At 61.2% G+C, this 23,846-nt stretch overlaps 6 protein-coding genes across 6 annotated transcripts; 2 read left to right on the top strand and 4 right to left on the bottom strand.

Annotated features, from left to right (window-relative positions):
• Positions 1-2,230: 2,230 nt before the first annotated feature.
• DCS_00026 (putative CDC11-septin) lies at positions 2,231-4,849 on the top strand (the record flags this gene model as incomplete). The annotated part of the gene is made up of 9 exons (XM_040797368.1): positions 2,231-2,377; positions 2,436-2,479; positions 2,610-3,048; positions 3,179-3,254; positions 3,336-3,452; positions 3,609-3,696; positions 3,754-3,891; positions 3,946-4,413; positions 4,606-4,849. 9 exons carry the CDS (start codon positions 2,231-2,233, stop codon positions 4,847-4,849), a joined length of 1,761 nt encoding a protein of 586 aa, XP_040658251.1.
• A 778-nt stretch (positions 4,850-5,627) lies between these two features.
• Positions 5,628-6,887, bottom strand: DCS_00027 (uncharacterized protein; the record flags this gene model as incomplete). The annotated part of the gene is made up of 3 exons (XM_040797369.1): positions 5,628-6,119; positions 6,181-6,354; positions 6,402-6,887. 3 exons carry the CDS (start codon positions 6,885-6,887, stop codon positions 5,628-5,630), a joined length of 1,152 nt encoding a protein of 383 aa, XP_040658252.1.
• A 4,569-nt stretch (positions 6,888-11,456) lies between these two features.
• DCS_00028 (TRAM/LAG1/CLN8 domain-like protein) lies at positions 11,457-13,147 on the top strand (the record flags this gene model as incomplete). The annotated part of the gene is made up of 4 exons (XM_040797370.1): positions 11,457-11,742; positions 11,788-12,101; positions 12,173-12,460; positions 12,536-13,147. The coding sequence occupies 4 exons, from the start codon at positions 11,457-11,459 to the stop codon at positions 13,145-13,147; spliced, it is 1,500 nt and encodes a 499-aa protein (XP_040658253.1).
• Positions 13,148-13,680: 533 nt separating this feature from the next.
• On the bottom strand, positions 13,681-15,889 carry DCS_00029 (uncharacterized protein; the record flags this gene model as incomplete). The annotated part of the gene is made up of 2 exons (XM_040797371.1): positions 13,681-15,489; positions 15,689-15,889. 2 exons carry the CDS (start codon positions 15,887-15,889, stop codon positions 13,681-13,683), a joined length of 2,010 nt encoding a protein of 669 aa, XP_040658254.1.
• A 1,130-nt stretch (positions 15,890-17,019) lies between these two features.
• DCS_00030 (initiation-specific alpha-1,6-mannosyltransferase) lies at positions 17,020-18,889 on the bottom strand (the record flags this gene model as incomplete). Its single annotated transcript, XM_040797372.1, has 3 exons — positions 17,020-17,090; positions 17,194-18,372; positions 18,838-18,889. The coding sequence occupies 3 exons, from the start codon at positions 18,887-18,889 to the stop codon at positions 17,020-17,022; spliced, it is 1,302 nt and encodes a 433-aa protein (XP_040658255.1).
• A 3,426-nt stretch (positions 18,890-22,315) lies between these two features.
• DCS_00031 (uncharacterized protein) lies at positions 22,316-22,513 on the bottom strand (the record flags this gene model as incomplete). The annotated part of the gene is made up of 1 exon (XM_040797373.1): positions 22,316-22,513. The coding sequence occupies one exon, from the start codon at positions 22,511-22,513 to the stop codon at positions 22,316-22,318; it is 198 nt and encodes a 65-aa protein (XP_040658256.1).
• Positions 22,514-23,846: the final 1,333 nt, after the last annotated feature.

Raw genomic sequence — 23,846 nt, forward strand, 5'->3', positions numbered from 1 at the left:
AGGCGAGCTGGCAAGCTGGCGAGCAGGCAAGCTGGCGAGCAGGCGAGCAGGCGAGCAGGCGAGCAGGCAAGCAGGCGAGCGGGCAAGCAGACGAGCAGGCAAACTGGCGAGCAGGCGAGCAGGCAAGCAGGCGAGCGGGCGAGCTGGCAAGCTGGCGAGCAGGCAAGCAGGCAAGCAGGCAGGCAAGCAGGCAAGCGGGCAAGCGGGCAAGCGGGCAAGCAGGCAAGCTGGCAGGCAAGCTGGTAACGCTGACAAGCAGGCTGGCGAGCAGACGAGCGGGCAAGCATGGCAAGCTGGCAAAGCTGGCAAAGCTGGCAAAGCTGGCAAAGCTGGCAAAGCTGGCATGCAGGAAAACAAGAAAGCATGCAGGCAGGCAGGCAGGAAAGCAGGTGCTTGCTGTACGCAGGCTCGCAGGCTCGCAGGCAGGCATCACCCCGTTGCAAGGCAATGATAGGCAGGAGCTCGCCGCAGGCCAGAGGTGCAACTTGTCGGTAAAGGCGACAAGACAAGTTTGCCTACTAGGCACCTTTCCTGGCACCGCCGCACGAAATGGCTCCTGCCCCGGCAAGACAAAGGAGCAGTGGCAAGATGCGTCATGGACGAGATTTGCCGAAAGTATGGCGATAGGCAAGCACGCCACGGGCATCAAATGCGGCTTCGCCTCTCTCGTCCCTGCCTTCCGTCCACCGTCGGACAGCACGTGCCCACGCTGCCGCCACGCAGTCTCTTTCGCCGCTCCGTGTCGAGCACAAAGGGCGAGGACAGGCGAGAGAGAAGAGCGACGGCCGAGGGACAAGAAGCCATGCCACCCTCCGTAGACCCTCGTCCGTCTGGCCACGTCGACGCTCGCGGCCGTCCTTGACCCCCAGGCGCCGTGGCCGGCTGACACGTACCGGCCGCTGCGCTCGCAGGTCGTTCGTGAACAGTTGACCTTGCGAGGACGGCGCCGACGGGACGGGGCATCGTTGCCCTCGTGCGCCATGCAGACCTCGGCCGGCGTCGACGGGACGGGGGGTTGCTGGGCGTCATGGGTCTTGCCCGCCGGCGGAGCCAGCATCGTCCGTCCACGACACGCAAGTACTTGGTCGTACGTGCAGGGGCCCCAGGGTTGGGTGGAAGCAGCAGGTCAACCGTTTGCTGGAGGGCACGCACATGGCACGCAGAGCGGCACGTCTGGCGAGGCAGAGGAGGCAATGCAGCGCAAGTACTCCGTACGTGTGCCCATTTGACACGGCGAGGCGACACGAACAGCCAGGTGTCCCGTACAGTCGACAAATGGACATGCACGTACGGGGTAATTACAGTACTGGTCTGGCACTCTGCTCACGGGCTTGCATTGACCATGGGATGAAATATTCTCCGCATGATGCGCCGTAGCCCGTATGCTGCCTAGTCCATGTTGGCCCAGACGACGGGCGCACTGCCCATTGACGGGGGAGTCCGGAGTACAGTACGGAGTACTGCAAATGTACTTGCAGTATTATTACTCCGTACTCCGTACTTGCTCCGTATTAATGGTGCTCTGTAATGTAAGTAAGTACTTACTTATTACTTGTACTGGCAGTTTTTACCGGTTCCTGTTACCCTGCACATCGTTGGCTTGCTCCCTGGCACGTGACTGGCCTGTAATGGACCGTGGACGGCGCTGGGTGGGAAAGGTGACAGCTTGACAGTTTGACAGGGGCCAACACGGTCCAAAAATTGGCCGCACCACTCCCACCCCACCGGCAAATATAAGCAAGTATTATTACATGTACGGAATATTACTGTACGGAGTAATACTTGCAGTACTTACGGAGTACAGTACACCTACTCCATACTACTTACGTGTGCAAGACCTTCAGCACGCAAAATGTCAGCATGCAAAATGTCGACGGGCAAAAAGGTGCCATCGGCACGCACACACTGGGCCCACCAACTCAACAGTAAGTGTACCTGCAATCCTGTACACACCCAGAAAGCCCAAAAGCCCATGTGCCGCGAGCACTGCAAGTACAGAATTACACGTAGTACCTACTTGCACATGTATACAAGCACAGCAAGTACAGTACTGCAAGTTAGTAGGTACTTGTACCCCGTACATGTGCAAGTACACCCGAGTACCTAGATACGGTGCTCCGTACTCCGTACCTATTTGTTGGAGATTCCCGCCATCAGGCCCTGCATCCTCCATCTGGTGATGCTTCAACCGGCTCACTTCTACCCTCGACGCACTCTCCGCATCCGATCCATGTGCCGAGGTCAATCGTGCCATTATCCCGTCGAGAAGGGGGCGCATGCGTCCATGAGTGCTGTGCCATGGGAGACGGCGGCGAATGAAAACAAAAACAAGAAAAACGACATGGTCGACGCTGCCCTGAGTGACGCTGACGATGCGGTACGGACATGCGTGCATACTTGCTGTGCGTCGGTGTACCTGTTGTGCATGTACCCAGTACGTGCAGGTCCGTCTTGCCGTTCCACCGCAGCATTTTGCACTGTAAGTACTTGCGCCCTGGCCAGCTGGGGCGTGCTGTGAGCCGCTCGTGCTTGTACACCGTGCGGCGAGGATGGCTGCGATTCCCTGGCGCGAGGTACTTACTTGCCGCTGAGGTACCGGCGTCGTGCAGCACGCTGTTACCGTGTACCGATGCCGCACGCGTAGCCCTCGTCCTGCGCAATCCTCGCCGCCGCAGGTACGTGCTGCGCGCCCGGCAGGCGCTGCCACTAGCAGGTACCGCCGCCAACGCTGGCGCTGGCATTCGTCGTGCCCGCCGTGAAATGAGCTGCCGCACCCACCGGCAGCCTTCACCATTCCCCTTTTGCCGCTTCCTTTTTCTCCACTCGTCTTTCCCGTGGCTGGCCTCGCATATCCAGCAACCACCTCACTCACCCTCTGCCAACGGTCCGTCGTCCTCTCTCGTCAACCCGCCAGCCGCCGCTCGTGCATCGAACGCGCACCCAGCATTTGCCGTCTCGTCACCGACACCGCCCGCCGCAGTCCAAGGCAAACCCCCCGCTGCCTCGCGCCCCCGCCACCGCTCCGGCCAAAACATGTCGGCCCCCGCCGTAGGTGCCCTTCTTTTCTTCCCCAACGACGACTCCTCCTCCTCCTCTCGCCGCCGTGGCCGTCGTCCGCGCCGCTCGACGGCCCGCTGCTCTGCCGACGGACCCTGCTGACGCGTGCCTCGCCCGACAGAAGATGATTCGCCGGAAGAAGAACGTGAAGAAGGGCATCCAGTTCTGCCTCATGGTCTGCGGCGCCTCTGGAACCGGTACGTCGTCCGTCCCCGGCCTCGCCGCCGCCCCGAGCACGCGCCTTTCGCCCCGGGCCCGCCTGCTGATGTGCCGCCCAGGCCGGACCACGTTCGTCAACACGCTCTGCGGCAAGGACGTCCTCCTCCACAAGGACGCCGACGACGCCGGCGATGCTCACGTCGAGGAGGGTGTCAAGATCAAGCCCATCACCGTCGGTACGTAACCTCGCGTCCGCCGCCGCCCCGTCCCGTCCCGTCCCGTCACGCCTCGAACCGCCGCGGCAAGACATCTCGAGACCGCCGAGGCCGCCTGCCCCTCCGCTCACCACCCCCCGCTCCCCGGACAGTGCGGCAGCTGACGCGTTCCCGCAGAGCTCGAGCTGGACGAGGAGGGTACACGCATCTCGCTGACCATTGTCGACACGCCCGGCTTCGGCGATCAGATCGACAACGAGGCCAGGTAGGCTCGGCTCGACCCGCCTCCTCGACGGATGCGTCCCCGCTGACCCCGACGCAGCTTCGCCGAGATTGTCGGCTACCTCGAGCGGCAGTACGATGACATCCTGGCCGAGGAGTCTCGCATCAAGCGCAACCCCCGCTTCCGGGACAACCGAGTCCACGCCATGCTCTACTTCATCACCCCGACCGGCCATGGGTAGGCCCCGTCCCGTCGCGGCCCGATGGGCCCTCCGCTGACCGTGCCGTCCAGCCTGCGAGAGCTCGACATCGAGCTCATGAAGCGCCTCGCGCCCCGCGTCAACGTCATCCCCGTCATCGGACGTGCCGACTCCCTCACGCCGGCCGAGCTGGCCGAGTCCAAGAAGCTCGTCATGGAGGACATTGAGCACTACCGAATCCCCGTCTACAACTTTCCCTACGACATCGAGGAGGACGACGAGGACACGGTCGAGGAGAATGCCGAGCTGCGGGGCCTCATGCCCTTTGCCATTGTCGGCTCCGAGGACGTTGTCGAGATCGGCGGCCGCCGCGCCCGCGCCCGCCAGTATCCCTGGGGCATCGTCGAGGTCGACAACCCGCGTCACTCGGACTTTCTGGCCATCCGATCCGCCCTCCTCCACAGCCACCTGGCCGATCTCAAGGAAATCACGCACGACTTTCTCTACGAGAACTACCGCACCGAGAAGCTGTCCAAGAGCGTCGACGGCACCCCCGGAAAGTGCGTCTCCCCCTCGCCCCTCGCCCCTCGCCCCTCGCCCCTCGCCCCTCGCCCCTCGCCCCTCGCCCCTCGCCCCTCGCCCCTCGCCCCTCGCCCCTCGCCCCTTGCCCCTTGCCCCTTGCCCCTTGCCCCTTGCCCCTTGCACCTTGCACCTTGCCCGCCCGCGGCCCTCGACGCTGACGACCGCAGCAGTGCCGACAGCTCCATGAACCCCGAGGACCTCGCCTCCCAGTCGGTCCGCCTCAAGGAGGAGCAGCTCCGGAGAGAGGAGGAGAAGCTCCGCGAGATCGAGCTCAAGGTGCAGCGCGAGATCAACGAGAAGCGACAGGAGCTGCTGGCCCGCGAGTCGCAGCTGCGCGAGATAGAAGCCCGCATGCAGCGCGAAGCCTCGCAGGCGGCCCCTTCGTCCGACGCCAACGGCGACCTCACCGAGTGAGGCCGCCACGACCGACACCCCGTCCTTGGGCGACGGCCTGCGAAGAAAAAAAGTGTCATGTTGGCCTATGTATTGCTCGACGCGTTGGTTCTGTACCGTTCCCATGGTGGGCGAGCGGCGGAGTGGGAGAGCATCCTCCCGGCCGCGGCGGGACGAGGTGGAATTTGTCCACCGGCCTGCCGCCCTGATGTATGCACGGCCGCGAGCTGTCCATGACGACGATGACGGTGGGACGCCGGTGGGCGTTTGTGGGAGGCGCTGGCTGGAAGGAGGGTGGTAGGGCCGTACGGTCCGACCGACGCACGCCTACGCCTCCACGCTTTGTCTTGGTGCTATCATTTGTTCGCGGTCGGTCGTCATGCGCGCCGCCCGTTCGTTGCCCCCTTTCCCTAGCCGCTTAGTCGACTTTTTAATGCGAATTTTCAAGACGTCCGTCCTTTTGCTCGTGCCGCCGCCCAGCCAGGCGAGCTCGGCCAGGAAAGGCACCGCGGCGGCGAGCTGCGTGGGTGATGGGTGCCGCGGAGTGTCATGTCACGCCTCACTCGTCACGACGGCTGTGCCGGGTCGGGGAGATCACGGCACGGAAGGCATGAAATGTACTTGCATTTGCTACAGAGGGGATCGTGTTGGTAGGTACGACGACGGCATAGGAAACTAAAAGAGTATGAAAATGCCCTTCCGTCCAACCCCCCCAGGGCGAGCAGACAGATTCGGGCGAGCCCCACGGAAACGGCGGCTCCGACCTCGGCGTGCGGGCTCGACGCGGACAGGGTGCCGTCTAGTTGTTGGACTGGCTGTTGAGGATGCGCAGGATGGCGAGGAAGAGGTTGATGATGTCGAGGTACAGGCTGATGGCGGCGGCAATCTCCTCCTCGACGTGGTGCTTGCGCAGGACGAGCTGCGTGTCGACGAGGATGTAGGCGCTGAAGAGGAGAGCGGCGACGCCGCCGTAGACGAGCTCGGCCGTCGAGCTGTAGGGGAAGAACATGGCCATGAAGCCGAAGAGGACGAGGCCCCAGAGGGCGCCGAAGAGGTAGGGCATCCACGAGGTGAAGTCGTACCTGGTCTGGCAGGCGAAGAGCGTGAGGAAGACGAAGAGGCCGGCGGTCAGGACGACGGCGTTGAGGACGATGGACGTCTTGTAGAAGGAAACGATGACGGACACGGTGTAGGCCTCGGCGAGGGTGAAGAGGGAGAGGAAGAGGAGATTGGTCGGGTACGACTTGCGCTTCCAGTAGGTCAGGCCCATGAAGACCATGGAACCGATGAGCTGCACGCACCGCCACGTCAGCAGGAGGAAGCGGCCTCGATCGGGCGAGGGGACGACGCACGGATAGCCAGACGACGCCGGGGTGGCTCTGGATCCACGTCTTGTAGGACACGCTGAAGAAGGTGAGGGCGCTGACGGCGGCCGTGGCCATGAGCTGGACGGTGAGGATGGTGTAGACCTTGCGGATGAACTGATTTCGAATGTCGATGGTGGCTTCCGCCACGGAGCCGCCAAACTGCGACCAGGTCACGTCAGCCATGGGTTCCACGACGGGACGCGCACGCACTCGCCGGCCGTCGCCTCCTCGGGCGCCGGAGGGGGACGAGCGACTCGCTCGCGGGGGGTCGACGATACCTTGAAGTCATCTGGCAGGTTGTCCTCGCTGCTGCGCGGCCCGCCGAACAGGCCCTGGGTCTCACCGCCGTTGGACGAAGACGAGGCGGCGGCGGCGGCGGGAGCGTAGGCGGGAGGTGCGTGGGTGAAGTCGTCGTCGCCGTCGTGCTGCGGCGCGGGCTGATACTTGGTCGTCGACGCCATGATGGACGATGGGTTTTCCACACTCGGTCGGGGGGTCTTGCGATGGGATGCTCTCGGCGATGAAGAATGAACGAGAAGGCGGAAGGGCGAGATGGGGAGCGTCGAGTGTCGATGGGGAGCGTCGAGCGTCGATGGGGGATGTTTGGAAGCACGAGGAAGTGAATGGTCGAGAGAGGTTGTTGGATGACGACTGCCTATCTTGGTCGACGAAGCGTGCGGCGAGCATGTCATGCGGAAGGTGAGGCTGAGTGGGGGATGTTCGGCACGCCGGAGGGACTGTGGCGGTGCAGGTGGCATGAGTGGAGAAATCGCACGTCGATTGGATAGCTCGTCACAAATTGGTCGGGCCCTCTGCCAAGGTACCGGTACTTGGTGTGCTTGCTTGAACGGCACGGTTGTCATGTACCGAGTACTTGCACTCCATCCAGTGCAAGTGCAGGCATTACTCACACAGCTACTGTACTGTATACGTACTGTACACGTACTGTACTTATGTACAGTACTTACTGTAGGTTCCAGTACTCCGTACTCCGTGTTAATTACTAGGACTCCGTACTCCGAAGATGTGCCCTGTATTTCCTCGCTGCAGTACTTGGATGACTACACCGTCAAGTACGGAGCGCAGTGCCAAAGTATTTGTACTGCACTATCACGAGGGTAAACCTGCATACTTGCCAGTGCTTGTATTAGCGGTCACCTTGTTGTAATACTTGCGGAGTACTTACCTAAGTACAGTACTACTTGAATTACCTAGCACCGAGTCCCCTGGTAATGCAACTACGGTTCGTACATGCCATGCCTGCGAGTCTTGTAATCATGGCCAAATACTTCCTCCGCAAGGGGTACGGAGTAGTCGTGGCAAGCATGGCCGACGACGGCCTCTTGCTGAAGTGCAGGCACAGATGCAGATGGCAGTGTTCGAACCTGACGGGACGACGTCGTGGCACCCGTGGACGTGCCTTGCGACGGGCGAAACCGAGCCGGTTCGCACACAGGACGCCTAGCGACGGACTGTACACCTACAGTACTTGCTTGCACTTACGGAGGCCTTGCCTCTCCGCAGCGGCATCGAGCACACGGCGCAACCAATCATGGTTTTCTGTCGTCATCCTCTTCATCCGAAAGGGTAGCTGCCACGTAGTCTTGCTCGAGCGGGACCATGCTTCGACGTTCCTTGCTCCCTGCTCCGCCGTACCCAGGCGAGACGGTCCCGCGACGGCGGCACGGTCCCTGGTTCCAAAGGCTGGCGACGGCGGTCAGGCGTAGGCCTCTTCCACCATGATCACGCCAAGCCCATCCGCTCATGACGGGAAGAAAATGTGCTTGTCCAGGCTGGTACCCAATTCCCTTTGACGGTTCGTGAGCGGGCGGGCTCTGGGGCAAGGGAGGCTACTCATGCCGGCGCCGGCGTAGGCAGCAGGTACTGTACTTTGGTGCTGGGTGGTTGGCGGTACCTCGGCACCAGTAGCGTGTGCCTTTGTGCGAGTAATACGGACAGTCCAGAGAAGTCTGCGGAGCATTCCTCCTAGGTGCCATCGTATCCGTGTGCCAAGGCGGCCAGGGGAAGTGTGACGGACTGACCGATACAAGTGTAAGTAGCGTGTATCATTGCGGATATGAGAGCGAAGCGCAAGTCGTCCCATATCCTCTGTGGCCTAATTCCTCGTACATGGCATGGACAAGTGAGGTTGGCATATGCTCAGCAGCATCAACTGTAGGAGCACAAGCACACGTACTTGAGTACAAGCACTTACTGTACAAGGTGCGTACAGTACCGGATGTGCATGTACTTGCAACTGCAGCGCCGTGCAGTCAGTACATGCTCAGTACTAGGTACTAGTATCAACTGTAGGCGCACAGCACACGTACAACTACTAGGTACCTAGCACTTACTGTTCAAGGTACCTACAGTACCGGATGCGCATGCACTTACGACTGCAGCGCCGTGCAGACAGAACATGCTCAGTACAGTAGTATCAACTGTAGGAGCACAAGCACATGTACAAGCACTTAGTACTGTGCAAGGTACAGTACCGGATGTGCATGTACTTGCAACTGCAGCGCCGTGCAGTCTGTACATGCTCAGTACTAGGTACCTAGTAGTATCAACTGGAGGAGCACAAGCACACGTACAACCACTTACTGTACCAGGTACCTACAGTACCGGATGCGCATGTACTTGCAACTGCAGCGCCGTGAAGACAGTACTTACATGCTCAGTAGTATCAACTGTAGGAGCACGAGCACATGTTCAAGCACTTAGTACTGTGCAAGGTACAGTACCGGATGTGCATGTACTTGCAACTGCAGCGCCATGCAGTCAGGAAATTCTCAGTAGTGTCAACTGTAGGGGCACGAGCACACGTACAAGCACTTGGTACCACAAGGTACTTGCAGTACCGGATGTGCATGTACTTACAACTGCAGCGCCGTGCAGACAGTACATGCTCAGCAGTATCAACTGTAGGAGCACAAGCGCACGTACAAGCACTTGCTGCACAAGGTACTTACAGTACCGGATGTGCATGCACAACTGCAGCGCCGTGCAGTCAGTCTATGGGGGAGTTGCGCAGCTCCCCTCGAAGGTACCTCCATGCGCCGTCAACAGGACACCTTCAAATGCAGGGGGTGTACGAGCATGGCACAGCGTACGGCTGCATGTACAAGTACGTGTACTGACCTGTACGGAGAATAAATAAAGGAGCGAGTATTGGCACTCACCGTCGATCCCCGTGTCGTACATGTACCTGCGAGTAAGTAGGTGTCTTGGTGCTAGGTATCACTTGAAGTTGTACGGAGTACTGTACTGTATGTAGCAATGACTTGGACGCCTTGCATGCTCCACCGTGCCAAAGTACAACTCCATGCAAGTACGGAGTACAAGTACTTAGTCGTGCAGTACACATGTAAGTACTTGCTGCACCTACAGTAGTAGCTTGCACGCTGCTACTCATAGCCCTCCGCACACGTGCTCGGTAGTACCTACAAACGCCTACATTACTCCGTGCGGGTGAGTGATTACGGTGCAATGTACGGAGTACCTGACGTTCCATTTGTTTACAGTGTACCGGTAGCACCCAAGTCGGCAGGTACTTGTAGGTGCGCATGTACTGCGCGCACACGGCACTCCGTACACTTGCTTGTGTTGGGAGTGTGTGCAAGTGATTACCTAGTACAGCACCTAAGTAGTAGGTATCAGTGACTGCAACACCTCCAAGGCGGAATGCTTCGTCCGTCGCGGCACCCAATCAACGGCGAGCAAAAAAATTCAAACTCGTGGCTGGTTCGTTCACTGCGACCCCGCCGACGGGCCACAAGCTCCCCGGCGGCTTGCTCACCGCCTGGTCCCTGGATCGGTACCGAAACATGGCACTGTGCATGTACATGTCTTGATGCCACGGAACGAGCGCTCATCGCTGGCAGGCAGGTACTTGTACAGTGCAGTGCCGTGGAGTGCACCAGCTCCGGTGGTGAATGGTCATCATGGCAGGTACGGACCATCCATCGTGTGCTCCGTGCGCGGCAGAGGAACCACCCGTGCATGCACGTGTGCGTCGTTGACCACCGTCGTCGCGGCGAGCGTGGATTCCAAACGAGCCCTGTGCCTGTGGTGTCCCTGTGCCTGTGGTGTCCCTGTGCCTGTGGTGTTTACCTCGAGCGCTCGCCACCCGGAGTGGGCAGCAGACGCTCCGGCGCGGAGGGGCGCTCAGGCACGAAAGTATAAATCTCAACACGCGCGCCTCCCAATCCTGCCCGCGGGAACGAGCGATGCCAGCGGGCAGGTGCCCAGGCGGTCGCTTTCGACGCTCCTTCTGGAATCGCCGTGGGCTGCGGAGGGCGCCTTCCGGTCCGCCGGGTGGCACCTGACACGGTTCGGGGCACCGCGACCGCTGTGCCGGGTAATCGCTCTTGCCTCGGCGGCGTGCTCGGGGGCCATGGAGGGCAAGCGCGGGTGAGGGCGGGGGCATGTGCGAGACGGTCGTAGCATCGCCGGTTCCCTCGCCGTCCCCGAGGCGGTGCGTTGCCTCCATTTGCATCATTTGCATCGCACGAGCAGACACCAATCCTCCGTAGCATCAGTATGGGAGTGCCGCGCACGAGGCATCCGTCACATCACCTAACCGCATCGCCTCGACCGTCGCCGCGAGCCGCCGCCGCCCTTCGTTATCCTCCCTTCACCGCATCCACCGCCGCCTACCTACCTGCCCGAGGGCCCGGTTTCCTGCGTTGACCGTCCGTCACCCGCCATCCATTCCCTCGACCGCTCGCCTCGCCGTCCAAGCCGCCCTTCGTTTGCTCGCTCTCTCGCTGGCCCTTTCGCTCGCTCGCTGGCCCTTTCGCTCGCTGGCCCTTCGGCCGCCGGCGTTCGTCTTGACCGACCATTTTCCGCGAGCCGTCGACGACGTGGGAATTCTTGGCCACCTGCCGAGTGCTACCTTCGGTCCTTTTCCCGCCTGTCCCTCGTCACCCTGCTCCCGCCGTCGACTGGTGGGTTCCCCCCCCCCCCTCCCCCCATGCGTCCCGCCCGCCTGCTGCCAAACCTAAAGAGAGACAGACGAGCACGCACAAGGGCCCCCCGCGCCAGCCACGTCCACCGCCTGGCCGCCCGCGACCTGACGTGCTTGTACAGTACTACTCGTGCGCGCAATAGCCGCTACCTACCCCCCACGCCTCTCGCTTCCTCCTCAACAGAAATTTGCTCGTCGCATCGGGCCACGAAGTCTCGGACCTCCCGACGACTGCCTTCGCCATCCGTCCCCCCTCGCGCCATCCTCGCCCCCGCCGCCGACGACGCCGACCATGAGCGACTCGGACATGCGCCGCGAGCCCTCGCCCGCCGCGAGGGCCGTCGTCGCCGCCAAGGCGGCCGCGAGACCCCAGCTCAACGCCGGCTCGGGCAATCCCAACATGAACGGCCCGCTGTACATGCAGACGTCCAACAGCAACGTCGTGCTCGTCCGGAGGCTGCGGCGCAAGGACGACGGCACCTGGAAGCATCTCTGCCGCTGGTTTGTCGAGAACCAGATTGGTAACCGCGCCCCCTCCCCCGCCCCGACCCGTCTCGACGGCGAGCGCGCCCTGCCCCGTGCCGGCGACGGATGCTGACGGCGCTCCCGCTCCCCCCCCGAAGGCCTCTCCTCCAACCTCCTGGCCCTGCTCTTCCTCGCCCACACATTCATCCCCAAGGCGAGGCCGCATACCTACAAGTTCTTCCACCTCGCCTACCGCAACGACGAGACGGGACGGTACGCCATCGGCTTCGACGACACGTACCTCGTCGCCTTCTGCATCGTCCTCTTCACCGGCCTGCGGGCCGGAACCATGGAATACGTCCTGGCGCCCTTTGCGAGGCTCCAGGGCGTCACGAAGCGCAAGACGCTCACGCGCTTCAGCGAGCAGGCCTGGCTCTTCGTCTACTACAGCGTCTTCTGGACCCTCGGCATGGTACGTCGACCGAGCCCCCCCCCTCCCGTCCCGTCGTCGTCCGCCGAGGCGCCCGACCTGACCGGCCGCAGTACATCTACGCCACGTCGCGCTACTTTCTCAACCTGCGCGAGCTGTGGACCGCCTGGCCCAACCGGGAGATGGACGGCCTCGCCAAGGGCTACATTCTGGCCCAGTGGGCTTTTTGGCTGCAGCAGATCATCGTTATCAACATCGAGGAGCGGCGAAAGGACCACTGGCAAATGTTTAGCCATCACATCATCACCACGGCGCTCATCTCGTCGTGCTACTGCTACCACCTCACGCCCGTCGGCAACTTAATCCTCGTTATTATGGATGTGGTGGACCTGTTCTTCCCCGTAGGCGGCGAGACGCCTTCCCCTCCTCCCCCGCGCCCCTCCCCGTCGTCGTCCGATCGCTGACGGCCTCCCAAGGTGGCCAAGTGCCTCAAGTACACGGGGCACAACAAGCTGTGCGACGTCGCCTTTGGCGTCTTCATGGTCTCGTGGTTCGTCGCGCGCCACGTCTTCTACATGATGGTCTGCTGGTCCATCTACAACGACACCGAAGTCGTCATGCCCGTCGGTTGCTTCGTCGGGTCCACGTCGAGCATGGTCGGCCCGTCGTCCCCTCCGCCGGGGCTCTGGTACCTCGTCGAGCCGTTCCTGAGCTCGACGGGTCGCGTCTGCTACAACGGCGTCGTCAAGTGGTCGTTCCTGACGCCGCTCCTGCTGCTCCAGCTCATCACCATCGTCTGGTTCACCATGATCGTCCGCGTCGCCGTCAAGGTCATACGCGGCGACGGCGCCGAGGACACGCGGAGCGACGACGAGGCGGCCGAGGAGGAGGAGGACGACGACGAGTTCGTCTACGAGGAGGCGCAGCCGCTCGAGGAGGAGGTCGGCGTCGAGGCGCTGGACCTCAAGAGCTGGGAGCGGAGGTCCGGCGTCAAGCGCCAGGGCAGCAGCTCGGGCGTGAGCCTGCCGGGCCACAGCGATCGAAAGGAGCTGCTCGGCCGCATCGGGTGCGAGAAGCAGGTGGACTAGACGCCGTCGGGGGGCCGAGGCCGACCCCGAGGCCGACGTCGAAGGCGGGCCCGTCGCCGTCGCCGTCGCCGTTCCCTGCCGCCTTTGTCGATTCTTTTCAGCACAGCACGCCCTGGTATGGATGGGAATAGAAGTTGCCGCTCGCATTTTCAGGCCCGAGCTAGACATGCATGACGTGCGGCGCGGGTGCCGTCGCATCGTTGCCCGCCGTGGCGAATGGAGGGCCCCCTAGATGACTCGTTTTTCTTGCGCCCGTCGGGGAAAGAAGAGCACGACGGATACACGATTTGGGTTTTTATTCACGCAATACCTCTGCCGCGGCAGCCGGATGGACTGCCGCGCGAGCGTCGCTTTGGTCGAGCGAACAAGGAATGGTTACGAGTATTCAATCAAACAATCAACCAAACATGACGCGATACGATGCTTTGCTGTCCAAAAATACCCAAGTGAAAATGCGACGCTTGAAAATGACGGCTCGCAGACGAGGCGACGCGGCCGAGACAGGAGGCATGCCGCTCGCCGTCGCTCGCTCATCAAGCCCCCCCGAGCGCCTCCGTCGCCATGCTGCGCAGCTTGAACTTTTGAATCTTGCCGCTCGCCGTCTTGGGGTACTCGTCCACCCAGAAGACGTGCTTGGGCACGAGATGACTCGAGAGCTTGTCGCGCACCCAGGCGCGCACGTCGTCCCTGGTGAGCGTCTGGCCCTTGGCTTCCACTTCGGCGGCCGAGGAGCGGGGAGCCGGCCGGGTGCCGTCGGCGTCGACGGACCAGCCGCGGCGGGGAATGACAAAGGCGGCGACGCTCTCGCCGAGGCGCTCGTCGGGGACGCCGACGACCGACACCTCCTGGACGCCGGGGAGCTGGAAGAGGCAGTTCTCGACCTCGAGCGGGTGGATGTTCTCGCCGGCGCGGATGATGAGGTCCTTGATGCGGCCGGTGATGGTGACGTAGCCGTCGGCGTCCATCTCGGCCTCGTCGCCCGAGTACATCCAGACGGTGGAGCGGCCGCTGCCGTCGGCGTCGGGCTCCTCGACGCGCACCTCGGCGGTGCGCGCCGGGTCGCCGTGGTAGCCCTTCATGACGAGGTAGCCCGCGGCGGCGAGCTCGCCGCGCGTGTTGATGGGCAGGACCTGGGAGCGGTCCGTGGGAGAGACGATCTTGACCGTCGTGTGCGGCATGGGCCGGCCGACGGACGAGGTGCGCTGGACGAAGGGGTCCGAGGGCGTTGTCATGCAGTTGACGGGGCTCGTCTCGGTCATGCCGTAGCAGATGACGAGGTCCTGGAGCCCGAGGCGCTGGTAGATGTGCTTCATGAGCGACTCGGGCACGCTGCTGCCGGCGACGATGCCCTTCCTCAAGGAAGCGGGCGCCGTGGCGACGACGCCGCGGTCCAGCGCCTCGATGACGGCGACGAGCATGGTGCTGACGCCGTACAGGCCGGTCGCGTCGTGGTCGACGCACATCTTGAGGGTGGCGCCGGGGTCGAAGGCCGGGCTGGGGAAGAGGATGGCGGCGCCCGTCGTTGCCGTGGCCATGTATCCGAGCACGGAGCCGAAGCAGTGGAAGAGCGGAGGGGGGACGACGATGCGGTCCGAGGGGTCGAGTCCCATGCGGTGGGCGATGAGGGCACCGTTGTTGAGGATCGACGTGTGGGCGAGCATGGCAGCCTTGGGAGCCGAGGTGGTGCCGGAGGTGAACTGGATGTTGATGGTGTCGGATGGATGGAGCGGCTCGCTCGGCGTGACGGATCCGTCGGAGCCGTCGAGGAGAGTGCCGTAGGGCCGCAGGGCGCGGCATTCCTCGAGCTTGAAATCGACGAGCGGGTGATGGTTCCGGTTGTTGACGACGACGACTTCCCTGAGCGTCGGCACAGCCTCGCTCTGAATTCTGGTCCCTCTAAGGTCGCCGGCGACTTTGGTGAGCAGCTCCTCGTTGCCACGGCCCTGGCCCGGCTTGTACGCGAGGTCGGTCACGGCGCCGATGACGAGGACCTCGACGCCGAGATGGCAGAGAGCGGCGCCGACCTGCTGGGCGTTGAAGCTGGGGTTGAGGGGCACGAGGACGGCGCCGAGCTTGAAGACGGCGTAGGTGAGGGCGGCGAACTCGGTCCCGTTCCCGAGAGAGACGGCGACGCGGTCGCCCTTGCTTACGCCGAGCGAGGCCAGCGACGAGGCGAGGCGGTTGGAGAGAAGATCGAGGGCGTGGAAGGTCAGAGCCGTCTCCGTGGCGACGGCCGACGACGAGGCGGACAAAGGGTCTCGCGCGATGACGGCGAGGCGATCGCCGTAGCGGGAGACGGTCGAGGCGAAGTGCTCAGGGATGGTCCCCCGATGCAGCGCAGGCTGCGACGTTTGTTAGCGAGGTCGCCGCTGGATCGGTCGGGTCATGGATGTCGTTCTGATGCCGGACCGCTGGCAAGAGGGCACGCGGCGAGGAGAAGCACGGCCGAGGAGAGCAAAGGTAACCATCACGGAAGACGGCGGGGGAGGTCAAGTCTCCGAAGTCGACACCTGTTCGCGTAGCTCTCAAAGAATCACCCACCTCACTTGGTCCTCGCCGTATGCTCAGTGTTTCCGTCGCCATGAGCCTCCTCTGTCCGCTGCCAGTCGTCACGCTTGCCGGAGGGCATCGTCCTGGAGGGCATCGTTCCGAGGAGCAGCGGGCGACGCGGCGCGTCCGCAGAGGCCGCCTCGACGCGGTGACAGCCCTTGCGGCAGGGGTGCTGTATCTGTAAAGCTGCATGACGACTCTTGACCTCCCGGACGAGATACCAGCTTCGTTGCGGCAGTCTAGGTGTGCTGTAGACGGTCGACACTCCAAGGAGAGGGCAGATGGAGAAGCAAGCGAGTTCGTCGGGACAGTCGTCGCTGCCAGCTGTCTTCGAGGGGGCCGAGGTAGCTCCTGCCTCTCCCTCCCCACAACTACCCGAAGGAAGGAGTGGCGCCTTCCCGCGACGATGGCGTTGGCGCAAAACGCGGAAGGAAGCGTGGAGCGGGGCCACCACGGTATCGCCTTCCCTAAACGGTGCAAGGATGCTGCCAGTACTTGTCGAGCATACCACAGAGGTGCACGTGTGTAGGGCAATGCACCGCGCAGCACGTGTCAACCACATGTTCACCGTTATCAAACTAAACAAACCTCCGCACTCTGGACATGCACTCGATATTGACATGTATAGGATACTGCCTTTGAGTGACGCGTGAACACGTACAAGGACCATTCTATCCTCTGCTTGTCCATGTGCCCATTTCTTGCTTTCGACGGCAAAGCGACCTTGTCCACCTTCACTTGGCGGATGGACGGCCCACGGAACGTTCGTACGTTGGATCCCTCGGGCTCAGGAGGGAACAATGATTTTCTTTGCGAATGGTCGATCATGTCTATTCTCCGGGTGTAGGTGTACTCGTGATTCCATCGCCAGCTCAAGTCGATCGATCAATCGACCGATCCCCCCCATCCAACCGGCATATGCCTCTTCGCATCCCATCCCATCCCATCCCATCCCATCCTCACGCTGAACGACGACAATTTTAACAAGATGTGCCGGAGCCGCTGACTCTCTTGATGCTGCTGGCAATGCGTAACAAAGGCCCAAGGCACGAGGCGGCGAGAAAATGCAAACAAAAAAAAGAAGGAAAAACTCCGAATCTATCCCAACGGCAAACCGACCCTCAGATCAAGGAAACACATGGGCCAGCTTGGCCAGCTGGCTTCGGCGGAAGCCGGCCGACCGAGGCCACGACAGATGGCTGTCCCGGGACAGCGGAGGAGATATACAACACCGATCGATACGTGGGCGGCTCGGGACCTCAAACTCGACAAGGTACCGACGGGACACGCCCATCTCGAGCCGCGTTCTCGTCGTCGCACGCTCATTGCTTCGGGGCTTCCTCGCCCTCTTGCTGCTCGCCAATGTGCCTCTCGCTCTCGGGCTTCCACGTGCCTGGTGGGTACGGTCAAGTCAGCGATGGGAACCAAACAGGCAAGGGGCAGGGAATAAAGGGCAGAGGCCGGGGGCAAGGCCGGGCGGCATCGGATAGCGTTACCTTCAAAGTCGTGCTTGACAAAGGCCATGGGGTCGTCGTAGTCCTTGGCGCCCATCTGCTCGACGCCCGGGGAGAAGCTCGTGATGGGGAGGACGACGACGTCGCCGACACGCTTGCTCGTCTCCATGCCGGTAAAGTTGCGCCAGTCAATCTTGCCCTTGCTGTTCTTCATGTCGAAGAAGCGCTCGTCGTTGAAGTAGCTCATGATGGTGTCGGTCCAGACGGCGGGGCCGGTGAAGTCGACGACGTCCTTGCCCTGGAAGCTGGCCAGCTTGCCCGAGCGCTTGAGCGCGAGCGTCGAGTTGGTGATGCGGGCGATGATGTCGCGCAGCACCGGGTGGCCGGGCTTGCTCTGGATGGTCCACTGGCAGAACTGGATGCGGCGGCTGTACCAGTCGGCCCAGTCGACGCGGTCGGGGTCGGCCTCGATGCCGATGACGAGGCCGATGGACTCGCGCGGGATCCGCTCGGGGATCCACTCGAGGGCGCTCTGGATGGCGTAGGTGTCGATGTCGGAGTAGATGCCGCCGCGGGCGTAGAGGATGAGGTAGCGGAAGAAGTCGGCCTTCAGGACCGGCAGTGGCAGGGCGCTGTAGGCCTCGAGCACCTCGGGCACCGAGGCGTAGAACAGGCGGAGGAGGCTGACGGCGACGTCGTCGGTGATGACCTCGTGCACGAAGCCCGGGTGCTGCTCGGTCCAGGACGCCTCCTGCTCGCGGAAGGAAAAGTCGGTGTCGGACGGCGTCGTCTTCCACGTCTGCCAGATGTAGGCGGGGAACTTGGTCTCGACGTCGTAGGGGTACGCGTACAGGAGCTTGTCGTACGTCGACAGGCGCGACATGTCGACCAGGGGCTTCTGGGGCGCCGGTTTGCTCTCGGCCGTGGCCGCGTGGCCGTCGGCGGGGGCGGCATCGGCAGGACGACCGTCGGCGTCGGGGCCCGGGGGCGGTGCCTTTGTCCGGAGGGCCGGATGATGGGATCGGGAGAGGAGGAAGAGGAGGGTGAGGAGGAAGGCGGCGGCGACGAAGGCGCGGCGTGAGTTGAGCATCTCGACGGTGCGGCCCTGCACGCTCGTCTCCGGCTGGTCAGAAGGGCGAGCGGGATCGGATGGGAGGCGCGGACGGGAGCGGCGGGCGCGTCGACGGGATTTGGCCGGCACTTTGGACGACGAGTTGCGCTCTACGATGCGAGCATCGAGAGGAGAAGGGGCGCGGCGACGAGGTGACGATGCGGAGAAAGGTCAACTGCCGAAAAGTCGTCGCCGTTTCACCGAGAGGATCTGAGTTATCGGCGACGACCCACAGTGGGTGCGCCAAGCCGTCAGGATGAGATTGACGTCGCAATCTCCCGCTCTGCTCCTCGGACTCGTCGGTGGGATGGACGAGATGGGGAGGACGAGGGTTGGCGGATATGGATGACGGGAATTGATAGGAGATAGGGGGCACACGGACGAAGCAGCAGCAGGGGGGGGGGCAACAAAAGGCGGGATGATGAGGATTATTGTGTCCTCGCACGGGTTGCGTGTACTGTACTTACAGTACAAGTACAGTACGTACAGTACATGCGGGTACGAGCAGAGGAACGCATCGGATGCGGGACGCAAGGTAAAAAAAAAATAGGAGCGACACGAGCAGGTACACGAACCTGTCCCAAAGTACCGGTACCCGGCTCTGGCAATTCCCTGGTGAGCAGACATGGGGGTGACAAAGGCCCACAGGTACCTGTACACATCCATGGACAGTTGTACCTAGGGAGCCGAGCGTAGGGTACATGCAGGTATGGCACGAGTACTGCCCATGTACATGTACATGTACGGAGTACAGCAAGTACTCCCTGCGAAGCACTTGGCGCTGTACCTGACAGGCGTGGCGAGGCGACGGGACGAACGCACGCAGCCGGAGACGGGCAGGCATTGGGTGCTAGCAGAAAACAGGCACCCCTCGGGGGCCGACCGAGGGCATACATGGGCAGAGTCATTACGCGTGCGAGTACGTGTACCTGTTCGGACGGCGAGCGGGTGTGGTGCGCGATGCACGCCGCATTGTTACCGAGTCGTACGCACTCGAATGCGTCATGATCATGGTGATGGTGAATGGACACCGTATTCGTCATGCCACCGTACATGATGGCATGGCACGGTACCTGTACAAGCAACCACGAGATGCGCAAGTACAGTACACGCACACCTGGAATGTGCCTACCGTACTGTAGGTACCAGATGGCGGCAGGCGCAGGTAGGTACGTTGGCTGCACAGCTGCGCAGCAAGCACGGCACACCTCGGTGGCAGGCATTGGCGCCGTGCGGCGTACGGAGCGCTGCAGGCAGAAGCAGTTGGCGGGCGTGTACCGGTACTCTGCGCAGGTACATGTACTTGCGGCCAGATGAATGCATGGAGCATCATTCGGCGGACGAGGGCCTGAAACGGGACGGGAGGGAGCTAAGGGGTTTGGAAGTCTGGAGCTCGTGGACTCTGTACTGTACAGTACATGTAATAATTACTTACATCACTCCACTCTGCTTGGCTGGTGGTCCACGTACTTGTGGTTACACGTACGGTGCTGTACATGTACGGTGCGGGGTACGACCTCGGGAGCACTGCAAGTAAGTAATCACAGGACAGTCAGCGCTGCAAGTACATGCACGCCCACATCCAGGTACACTGGTAGGTCAGCACACCGTACGGAGCACTTGCGGTGCCGTTCCTTCCTACGAGCTACCTACTAGGTGCCTAGGTAGGTGCCTGGGACCTGTTACCTAGGACACAGTACCTACACTGTACTGTGCTGATAGGTACCAAGGTTCGGAGTACTAGGTAATACCCACGTTCTCCGTTAGTGCCGAGCACAGTAGATGCTTCCAGCATTACGGAGTACTTGCTCCGTATAGTGCTTCCCCGCCAACATAAGTGCTCGATCTGCACTGTACTCGAGTAAGTAATTACTTATTACTTACTCGCTCACAGCACTCCGTTCTCCATAATACCGCTCTCCCCTACCAAAGTACTCCGTACCTAGGAGTATTGCGTCTTCATATTGCGTGCTTACAGTACGGAGTACTTGTGCATGTATTGTCCTTACAGTACGGAGTACTTGTGCATGCATTGTCCTTGCAGTACTTGCTTCTACAGTACAGTTCTTCCCCGTTTCAGGTACCATCTCGGTCGTGTCTGCGCGGTATAAATACAGGCAAACCACGTTGTATACCTAGCACGTATCGGTACTAGGCACTCTGACCTGTGCTCCCCGCCGGTAATCCTGGTCATGTTGCGCACGGAGAATGTGCGCAAGGACCAGGCATCGGCGTACCATGCATTCCTACAGCACCTGCACTGTAGGTGTTGGGACAAGACAGGTCGGGGCGCCGCCCGGGGAACCTTGGGTCAATCATAGGCAACGTTGGGGAGGCGAGACGACCATCTCGCTCACGGCGGTGCGCGATTGGCAGGCTTGGCGGATGCAAGCGAACGAGAGGCCGGTGGATGCGCAACGAAAGATGCCACAATCGGTCCTGTCAATCCCCCCGACGTCCTTTGACGTAGACGCAGACTCTCGGGCATCGATGAAGCGCAGGTTTGATGCTCGCAATCGTTCCGAGCCGGTATTCGCGTAGCCCATGGCGCAGCGGGCCAGAGAGGCCATTGCAGCGCTCGGCACGTCGTGGGTAAGAGGGAATAATAGTTTATGATGCCTGGAAAAAGCGCACACCTACGGTCGCCTGCGCCCATGCAAACTACGGAGTCTTGGTAAGACACTGCACAGGCACGTAAGTAGGTGCACATTTCTGGGCACGCACTTGGGGTGGAGGTGTCCGTATCCGTACAAGCACAGAGTGCCAGTGCACACTTACGGCAGGGCGCGCCGCCCCCAAAGCCCAAGGGTGGACGGTGGGTGTTATTCCTTCTTCGGTCGGTCCGTACTAATAATAAATACGGAGTACCCGGAACACGACTACCCGGTATTGATGCGGAGCTCGAGCAAGTAGGTATTTACGGACTATTATTAGTCTGTATACACGTACAATCCGGTCGAGTGCACATAATGATGCAGTAACTCGTCTACGGCTTGGAGCTACAGTAAGTACGGAGTAATACAAGCACGGAGCACAAGTACTAAGCGCAAGTGTACGTACACAAGTACCTGCTGTAGGTACCGCGGTCCGCGCGGGTTGGAAGGATAAGTACCTAGCACTCAAGTACTGCGTACAGTACAATGCACACATTCGGTACGACAAGAACAAGCACGTACAAGCACGTATTCTGCGCTGTCATTCTTGCTTCTTCGGCGTGCAAGGTGACTCGTTCATTGACACGTACTTGCTGCATGTTCGAGGGCAATTTCTCCCGTGCGCATCGCATCTGGCAGCGGCAGGCCCTGACTTCTCGCTGCCTCAGGTTCCAGAGGGGGCGATTCCTGGCATTGCACCAGTACTTACAGTACTTGCCATTCGTGCCAACCCTTGTACTGTACTTGTACTGTACGCAAGTACTTGGGTGGTGCTCATCAGGTGCTCTTGTGCTGTGACGGTACCTGTCACCACTGGAGGACGGCATGTGCACTGCGGAGAGGTGAGCTGGTCATGCTGCAATATCGCACTTGCGCGTGCAAGTATATTAATGCGTTTCTTGAACGTACAAACCTGTGCTCATTTTGCCATCAGCACACGCCGCGATCCGGCAGCAGGGATTGCTGCGGCTTCTCAAGCCCTCGCTGGACGGACGCCATCCAAGAACGCTGCCACCAAGAACGCTGCCACCAAGAACGCTGCCACCAAGACACCGTACGCGGCGGGACCTGTCTTGCCGCCGCCGCTGTTCGCACCCACACTCGGCGCCCCAGGCAGTCATCGGCAAGCCATTCGCGTGCATGCGGGACGTCTCGGTTGTGGCGAGCAATGACGTGCAAGCACCGCACGAGGTCTGACGCCCGAGACGAGACGAGACGAGACGAGATGAGCAGATCGGAGACCCAAGTGCCGCGGGCGCGCAGGTCGATGGTCGGATGCCGTAGATCCGATTGGCCACACCGCAAGCAGCCCCCAACAGGGCGCGGCGACATACCAATACCAGGGTACCAAGGTTCCCGCACGTGCCCTGGTTCGTATTACAGGCACCCAAGGTACCTACTAGGTTGTACCCAGGCGCAGATGCTTCAGGAGCGTGCTCGAAGCCTTGGCGAGTTGTTTGCAGGAGCGAGGATTCTGGGCCGTCTTGGCGTCGCCGATCCGATCCCATTCCGCCTCGCTCGTCGTCGGGACAGACGTCTTCATGTCTTGGCTCGAGACATGGGCGCTCAGCAGGTGCAGGTGTGCTTGCAGCACCATGTGCACACTGTCGGTGAGATGATGAGCCGGTCCGAAGGGCGGCTGGTCAGACCCCCGCACACAAACGTACTGCACAACGACCTACTGTACGTAGTGCGCAGTACCTAGTACTTGCGCCGACAGGTACAGTACATGTACCGGTGCATTCGCCCCCGGAGTACTGTGCTAGCATGCGCTGCTCATCGCTAGGTACATGCCGTAGTTGGTACCGAGCGCAAGCATGTGTTGATAGTAGCGGTACAAGGACATGCAATGTGCAACTACTCCGTACTAACTTGCACAAGAGTACGAGTGCTGTAATACACGACCATTCATAATTACAGCACCGGCAACTACCCCAACGATTAGTAGGTGAGCGCCTGCAGGTACGTGCGCCTGCATGCTTCTCACCCTTGCATGCTTCTCACCCTTCTAGCCACGACTTGCGCGAATTCCAACTTCCAGCATCCGTACTTGGTACGGAAGCCCCGGACATGACGGCGAGAATCATGGCATGGCGGCTGGCTGGCCATGCAGATGGACCTCCGCTTTGGCCGCCGACGGCATGAGCATGGTCGCCGTGGCTCGCAGAAACGTCGGCGCTTGACTCGAGCGCATTCTTGCTTTGGTTGCTGGAACAGCCAGCGGAAGGCGATCGTACGACTGCATACGCGTGCCTCCCCGGCGCTAGCTTGGCTCGCCGTCGTCGACTTTGCCGCCGGAATGGCAAGGCGTCCGTCCGACCAGAGACGGGCCATGAGGTGAATCGTCCCGAGGGCAGCGTAAGCGTATTGCAAGTAAATTCTTGCTTGTCCTTGTCACCATACCTAGGTATGGACCCAACAACCTAACCGCTACCCGCTGCCGTTTGCCAACAAACGACACATGTACGGAATGCTGCCCCTGGAATTGTTCAGCTACAGTGCCGAGCTTGGATTCATACAGCATACTAGTCCCTGGATAGCACCCAGTACTGGTACCTACTTACTACCTGGTACCTAGTAGTAGCCGGTACTCCATACTACCTAGCAGTAATTACTCGGTATGCTGTACAGTAAGTAATTGCTTACAATTACAGAAGCACTCGCCGAGTGTCAGTCCACCAGCCCGACGCCTGCCTGACAATCGCCAAGGCCAACGCTGCCTGCTCGAAACCCACACCAGCTCCACCTGACGGATGATATGCGGACCGGCGTCGATGGAAGCTGGCCCGCTCGAGGCCCATCACCGTCTGCAACTACTACACCTACAACGTACTGTACATGTGCAGTATTGCAGCAAGTATCCTGGCAAGGGCCTCCCGTCCCCGTCGTCGCCCCCCTGCAGTCCGTCGCTGGTTCCGTCGAGCTGCTGA

The sequence above is a fragment of the Drechmeria coniospora genome, chromosome 01, assembly GCF_001625195.1.
Source record: "Drechmeria coniospora strain ARSEF 6962 chromosome 01, whole genome shotgun sequence".
Taxonomy (NCBI): domain Eukaryota; kingdom Fungi; phylum Ascomycota; class Sordariomycetes; order Hypocreales; family Ophiocordycipitaceae; genus Drechmeria; species Drechmeria coniospora.